At 41.7% G+C, this 7,737-nt stretch overlaps 1 protein-coding gene and 1 non-coding gene across 2 annotated transcripts; one reads left to right on the forward strand and one right to left on the reverse strand.

Moving 5' to 3' along the window:
• Window positions 1-512: 512 nt before the first annotated feature.
• On the reverse strand, window positions 513-1,358 carry LOC135701232 (uncharacterized). The gene has a single exon (XM_065222006.1). It carries the CDS (start codon window positions 1,356-1,358, stop codon window positions 513-515), a length of 846 nt encoding a protein of 281 aa, XP_065078078.1.
• Window positions 1,359-5,802: 4,444 nt separating this feature from the next.
• On the forward strand, window positions 5,803-5,884 carry TRNAS-GCU (transfer RNA serine (anticodon GCU)). Its single transcript has one exon. It is a non-coding gene; the product is annotated as a tRNA-Ser (tRNA).
• Window positions 5,885-7,737: the final 1,853 nt, after the last annotated feature.

Genomic DNA, 7,737 nt, shown 5'->3' on the forward strand with positions numbered 1-7,737 from the left:
AATACGAATCAAATTCAACTGGTATGCGGTTTCGTAGCCTAGAAGGGATAGCTGCGTTCCCCTGACCACGAAAAACTTAGCCAAAAGTGCAGTTTGATATCCGTTTGTTACTCCAATGAACGCTCTGAAGGAACATTCCACTTCCAAAGGTCTGCTATTAGCATAGCTTTTGAGGACCTCTTCCGGCTGTATCACAACGTCCTGAATTACAGTCCGGCAATTCCGTTTTATCGTTTCCCATTCATAGGTCGTGATTGCATTAACAGTGGCACCTGAGTCCACCAAAAACTTGAAATTTTCCGATCCTATCGTACACCGAACAAATCTCTGATCATCCGTTGCGTTTATGGCCTTCGCTTTTCCAGTGATTAACTGTAACAAGGTGAAAATCAAAAAAAAAAAAAATTTAAACAAACATGATTTTGTAATTCCATCACTTTTGACAATATTCTTATTTCGGTTGTTAAGTAATCATGCTATGCTAAAGTCATTTTATTGAGTTTATTACTGATTTAATTAAAAGATTGCTCGTTATCTACCTGATTTATTATTCCAGTTTCATGCTTCAGCTCCTCGTCCCGTCCCGTTCTCATTCGGTTACCTGCATTGGTCGAACTATTTCTCGACGAAAAGCACAGTTCTGCGAAGTGGCCCACTTTTTTGCAATTGTAGCACCTGACCCTGAACGCTCTGCATTCTTTCGGACCATGAACTCGTCCACACTTCAAGCAGCTACGATCTGAATTTTCTCTGGAACGGGCATTGAAATTGTTCGACCTGAATCCTCTGGACATATTGCGTGACCGTTCACCGATATCCTGATTACCATGTGTTCCTTGCTTCCGATAATGCAGCGCATTGACTGGTTTTACTTCAATAGCATAAGTTCCTTCCTGCTGCGATGTATTGGAACCCTGGCCTTCCGGCATCGGCATTTTAACCTCGTTCGCTTCCGCTCTTATGTAATCCAAATGTTTACCATAGTTAATGATACGCTCCAAATCATTTCCCAAAAAATCCGACATTTCATACAACTTCTCTGCAATTCCTGGTTTTGAGCGACGCAATAGCGCTTGAATAAATTCTTCCACTCGCTGTTCTTGTTCGAAATCACAGAACTTAGCTTGATTCTCCAAACGTAGTACCCAATCGATAAACGATTCCACACCATCCATACGCATGTCCCGGAACTTGATACGTTCCATCGTTGTGTCACAAGTCTGGTTGAAATATTTGTTGAGCGCCATCACCGTAGCCTGGTAAATATCTCCAGCAAAATCAAACACCGTTTTCTGCTGCATTTCAATAACGCTTAGCAGATAATCTCCAGCAAAAATCTTCAACCCCGTAAGTTTCATATTTGCATCATCCTGGGCCTTACAGGAAACGATACGCTCAAATTGATCCCGATATCTGATCCATTCTGCCTTTCGTTTGTTTGTCGGCAGTGATCCATCAAACTGCTTTAGTGGCCACGACCCTGTGAGAAATTCCGATTTTTCTTTCACGTTGTTCTGTCGGGAAGCAAGCTTAGGAATTTTTGCTGCTCTCACATTAAGTTCACCATCGGTGTCATCGGCTGACGAAACATCGGTCTCTTGCCAAACTCCACTCATCTCTGGAAAACCAAAAACAATCAACTTAGTTTGTAAACGTTTAGGAAGCACATGACTTGAGCATTACTTTTCAATGCTTTCAATCAAACCCGATTAACAATATTTCTCGGCACACCGTGAACAAACGAATCGAAAAAAAAATAACAGAAAACTTAACTCCGTCTGAATGGCTTCACACTCGACCAACAATTATACAGCAACCACACCGCATGCTTGCGCCTGCTCTCGCCTTCATTACTTATGACTGTTGCTTTCTCTTTCTACTCGATATGGATGCTATGTGGTTCGTTTCAACACGTTCCATTCTGTCAGATACGCATCGCATTTGTTTACCCCAGTGTTGTTAGCTTATGCCTTGTTCAGACTACAGAGTTATAACATGTTATAGCGCTATCTTGATAGTGGTTTCTGTGTTGCAATTATTTGACAACCGTTATAACATGTTATAACTCTCCAGTCTGAACAAGGCATTAGCAAGTGTTGCCAATTGATATTCCGCAAAAATTGTATAAAGTTTTTTTTTTATTGTTTACATATATGTATATATATACTTGGCTTGGAACTAAATTCAGCGCAAGTCTCACTTTCTCGCTTGGAGCTAAACTCAGCGTAAATCTTTTTTTTTTCACTTGGCTTGAAGCTAAACTCAGCACAAGTATCCTTTTTATTTACTCATTTGGCTTGGAGCTAAACTCAGCGCAAGCATTATTTATTTTTCCACTTGGCTTGCAGCTAAACACAGCGCTATTTTTTTACCAATTGGCTTAGAGCTAAACTCAGCGCAAGTATCTTTTTATTTATTCATTTTTCAACATACCTTTCTTTGGCTTGGAGCGTGAGCATATTGATATTTGATGAACTGGCATCCATGTCTGTGTTATTTCATAGCTTTTTTTATTTTATTTTTTTCACTATTAGATTTATTTTCGGAATATCGAATCACTTATAGATCACTACTTTTGATTTCAAAACCTTATTCTCCATTAGATGGTTCATATATCAGTGCTAACATTTGAAAACGGCACAAAAGCCATTTGTAAACAAATGGTTTGTGGGCCCTTTACTCACTACTTGAAGTACACCCACGCGACACAACAGCAACATCGGGTAGGGGAAATTTTCCCCTTCCTGACGATGCTGTTGGTTTGCGTGGGCGTTCTTCGGGTAGCGAGTAAAGGGCCCACAAACCATTTGTTTACAAATGGCTTTTGCGCCGTTTTCAAATGTTAGCACTGATATTAAGGCAGGATCGCCAATGTGATATCCTGGAATTTGCTTGGTATTTCTTATATATATAATGAAGATTATGAATCCTTGTCAGCAATTACAACGTCTATCTTTATTCATCCTCTTATACACACTGAAGTAAAACATATCTTCAATCTTATGGATACCACAATAGCTTCATTCGTTCCAGAGATACCTATGCACAAAAGAAAGTAGTGCTTTCTAAAAACATAATGAAAAATGGAAAATGTGCCCCTTGATCGAGGGATTTTGGTTTTTTAGAATTTGAACTTAAATGAAAATTCTCTCCAAATTTGGTCCAAATCGGAAGGGGTAAATTTCACCTTTGCAATTTTTGTGACCACTTGGCGCGGAATGACCCATTAAGACAAGCTACGATGAGAGCTGATATTGAAACCCAACTGGCAGAGAGTAAGCAGATAAATTAGTACACTTTTTAAAGTTTCGACATTGCTATAACCGGAACTCGCAACATGCTACCTGTGGCAATAAGGGCCAGGTGTGTTCCTGTAATTATTACAATGCAAGCTTTATCGCACATAAAACATTGAGGGGTCCTGCAAATCAACCACCCGTGACGATGAGGACGCCAATGACAGCAGCGCAAACCGGAGGGAGAAATTAAATCGTTTAACTTTCATCACCTTTCCAACCGGTTGCAACCCCGCAGGTCCGGTGGAAAGTCATTTGGTGTATAAATTGCCTCATCCTGTTTTCTTCCGAATCACTTCCATGGATTTTCTCTATTTGCCTTTAATTGTTATCTAGAGCTTGTGGGAGAGAGGAAGACGGTACACGCGAATGTATACTGTTCTCATCATTCAATTAATAAATTCGTTCTTATATGGGACTAATTTGATGAGGAGAGTTAAGACGGAGTCTACCAATTTCGAAAGCATCGCGTAGGTGGCATAGTTGAGTGTTCACTTCTTTTCCATCAACGGATTCAATTATTTGTCGTCAGTTGGACACGATGGAGAGCCGGGTTTTAATCACAAATTTCCTGACTTGGGTCGTCTACTTTTATTGTCTTACACGCTGCTTATAGTCAAAACACAATACAACTTACTCAGTAACTACACACACACATATATAGAGTGGTCTTCTTGAATTCGGTCGTAGATACCAACCAAATATTATCAGCTAAACTCCATTCCCGTCAGCAGTGCATCGCCGGTTTGGTGCAGCTGTTGCTGTTGATGGTGTTCGTTAATGAAGAAGTAGAACGTTGTCATTAGAACCGCGGTCGCCAGCAGGAATCCGGTGACCAAAAAGATCAACAGCACTAAGGTCAATCCAATCAACACTAGCCATACCACATGACGCGTAGCACCGCTGTTGATCAACTGTTCCAAATCGTCCCAAATATCCGGTGGGTGCTTCGGTTCGACGTGTAACTTGATATGTTGTGTTTCTTTGATTTCGTCAGTTTTCTCCTTCGAGGCTTCCATGCTGAAATATTGAGCAAACTGTTTTTTTTTTTGGAGCTTTGAATCAAAAAATTCTCACCTACCTGCCTGATTAAAGCAACCGAATGCAACTCACTGATCGTTGAGCTGGGAACGCCGCAACATGATCTTTTCAGAATACTGTTGATCAACCTCTCGTCAAATGAAACAGAACAAAACAACAAACCGAAGTACTTTGCTCCGAAGAATGCAATGTTTTATTTCGGCTTTTTGTTTACTACATGGTGGATTCAAAACAGTTGGTTCGTTGAGTTCAGATTAGATAGAGCAAAGCTGCACATCGGTCGGGTGATGCTGATAGCGTGGATTGGAAGCAATAAATTCGACAGTGAGAATTCATAAGGGCGTAAACGCGATGATCGATTCTCTTGGTCTCGCTAGAACTAACGTTTATCGGTGTGTTTGCTGCTGCTTTTGATAGCCAATACAACCTGTTACAACTCTGCATTGAACAAATTCGAGAACATTGTTTCACTTAGCTGTAGCTATGCAAAGAGAAAATCGATCATCGCGTATACGCCCTTATGCATGCTCACTGTCGAAATATTATAGGGAATTCTAAAACTGCGCCGTTATGAGTGAAGAGCCTCCTAGATGCAGGCGCACATTGAAATCACCACTTTGGAAACTAATTCTTGATGAACATTTCAAATGGTCCTATCTGCTTTGATCGGTTCTCTTCATCGACTTTCTCTTTCGCTAATATCTCAGCTGCAAAACCTTTCCCTGCTGTATTTGACGTTTTGGACGCTAGATAAGAACCTCCTTTATCAAACTATGTGGTAGAATTAGCGCGAAATCTGTTTGCATAGCAGTGGTTATGAAAAGAGAAAGTCGATGAAGAGAATCGATCAAAGCAGATAGGACCATTTGAAATGTTCATCGAGAATTGTTAAGCACTATAAGGATAGGCATAATATAAGAACTGTAGAATAGGAAAAATAAATTATAGGTAGGGGAAATGTTGGCTTCGGCAATACCTTAACCTATTATCGTCAGGGGGGTAAACAACGTCATTGAGAGCTCAATTTTGGCATGTGGATACATTGTGTTTTAGAGCATCTATTGGCTAAATTTGAGTGCTCTAGGACTTTGTTTACCCCCCTGTCGATAATAGGTTAAGGTATTGCCGAAGCCAACATTTATACTATCAAAATATGCTATAGGCTATAACAAAGTTGAACAATCACACTTCTCTACATGTTGACAACTTTCTAAAATTATCTTTTCTGCTCTTCACCTGCCGCATATTGAGCTTAATTGAATGCTTTGTATCTCTCGTAGAGAATCGTCTACCAATTGTAGTAATATGATTACACAAGTGTGAAATCAGCTAGGAAGCGTGCTCTCGTTCATGCAAATATGTACAACGTAAGGTCCCTTTGCAGTATTTATTATAAATTGCATATGATCGAGGCTTCGATTCGAAAGTGATTATTATTATTAAACCGGTACCCACTGTCTACGTAGACGAGGTGGCCGAGTGGTTAAGGCGTTGGACTGCTAATCCAATGTGCTCTGCACGCGTGGGTTCGAATCCCATCCTCGTCGAGTTTTTTTTTGTGTGTGAGTGTGTTCACTAGCGTTGCCAGATTGTTTTCTTCCAGCTTATCGGTATCAACAGTTTAACCACAGACAAACCGACATAACTCTTACAAGGAAATTCTTCAAAAATATCGTTAAGCGTATTTTGCATGCACACTAGCACCCTCTACCATGCACATTCCCAAGTATTGATTTGCAAACCGGAGCATCCCTCGTTCATACATTTGTTTCACCAGTTGCTTTTTCCTCGATCTGACAACAAGTCAGCGATGTCGGTTTGAGTAAATTTTGCAGAAATACGGATTCGTACACCCAACCAGGGGATGGGGGACGTCTAGTTCACCACCGTCTACTGCCCTCGACAGTGTGCCGCCAGCAGTGGACTAGCGGCTAAATTCAATCTGTCCACCATCACCCGTAACGGTTCCCGCTTCGTAGTAGGAGGATATCTAAACGCTCGCCATGTGGCCTGGCGGAACTACCAGCAGAACCAGAACGGTCGTCTGCTGTTCGACCACTCACAGCATGGGCTGTACTCCGTTTGGTTTTCGGATGAGCCAACATTTATCTCACCGGCGGGCAACCCATCGACGCTAGACCTGTTCCTGACAAATATCGGCTTGTCCAAGCCGGTAGCCTTGAACGAAGTCAGCTCCGACCACCAACCGGTGGTGGCTGAACTGGACTGCAACGTGGCTCCTGCTTCAAGCCTGCGGAAGGACTATCATCATCGCGTAAACAGGGCCCAGTTTATACGCGTGGTAGACAGGCACATTATCGACAACCCACCGCTTGATTCCGTGGAGGACATCGACCGAGCGTTGGAGGGACTCCACCAAGCCAACTTTTGATTCGCATGAGAAATGTTAGTAGACGCCATTTTCAGAGGACTGGATATCTGGGCAAACAACGTGAAATGGCCGATCTGAACAGGCAGATTGCTTCCAGAATGGACTCACTCCGAAATGAAAGTTTCGGGCGTGTTGTCCAGAATCTGGACGATCGCTCCAGACCATTCTGGAAGGTAGCCAAGGTCCTGAAAACTCATCCCAAACCCGTTCCACCTCTCAGAGTCGAAAATGATGACGATCGGCTTTTAATCACCCCACAGGAGAAAGCAAATGCGATCGGCGAGCATGTCGCTTCATCGCATTTGCTTGGCTCGACTATCCAAAGTCCGCTCGATGCACAGTGGCGGGCCTCCATACAAAAGTCGGACAAAACCTCATATGTTAACCGAAATGGCTAAAACTCACAGGTTAAGGTGATTTTGGTATCCTGAATGTATTTATGATATGAAACTTTTCATATATTTTGGTTTTATTATATTAGGGTGGTTCTAAATTATGAAAATCAGCTCATTTTGGGTTAAGTAAAAAGTAATCAATAATAAGCTATCACGATGTGTTAGTTGAATGGAGATTTTGATTTAAAGGGTTATTAGGGGGTTCTGAAATCATTATTGACATTGAAATTAACTTTAATTGTGTATTTTTTGCTCTTAGCGTGTGTGATGATTGCACTTAAATGAAAACACTCAATTTACTACCAGGATTAATCTTACACTTTATTTCAGCTTAAAAACCCCATCCGTCCGTTCACTCCTCGGCAACGACACTCTCTCCCCCTCTCTCTCCTTCCAACCTCCTCTCTCTCACACACCACACGTTCAGCCCTCTCTACCTGCATGAGGGGCAAGACCCTACATCCCACCCTTCTTTTAATAAACTGTTGAATTCAGTGAGGAACGTAATCCATAAATCTTCTTGGTTCCACTCTCAACCGTTTCGTAGGAGGCAATTCCATCTGTTTTCCCTCTTGTGCATCTTTCAACGGCGATTCGTCCGTCAGCAACTCTT

Source organism: Ochlerotatus camptorhynchus, unplaced genomic scaffold, assembly GCF_037179485.1.
Source record: "Ochlerotatus camptorhynchus isolate MF236.1 unplaced genomic scaffold, CSIRO-AGI_Acam_v1.1 ptg000151l, whole genome shotgun sequence".
In the NCBI taxonomy this organism is placed as follows: Eukaryota; Metazoa; Arthropoda; class Insecta; order Diptera; family Culicidae; genus Ochlerotatus; species Ochlerotatus camptorhynchus.

What these genes read in the sequence shown, in the direction of transcription:
- LOC135701232 (XM_065222006.1), bottom strand. Translation starts at nt 1,358, where the DNA reads ATGAAACTTACGGGGTTGAAGATTTTTGCTGGAGATTATCTGCTAAGC.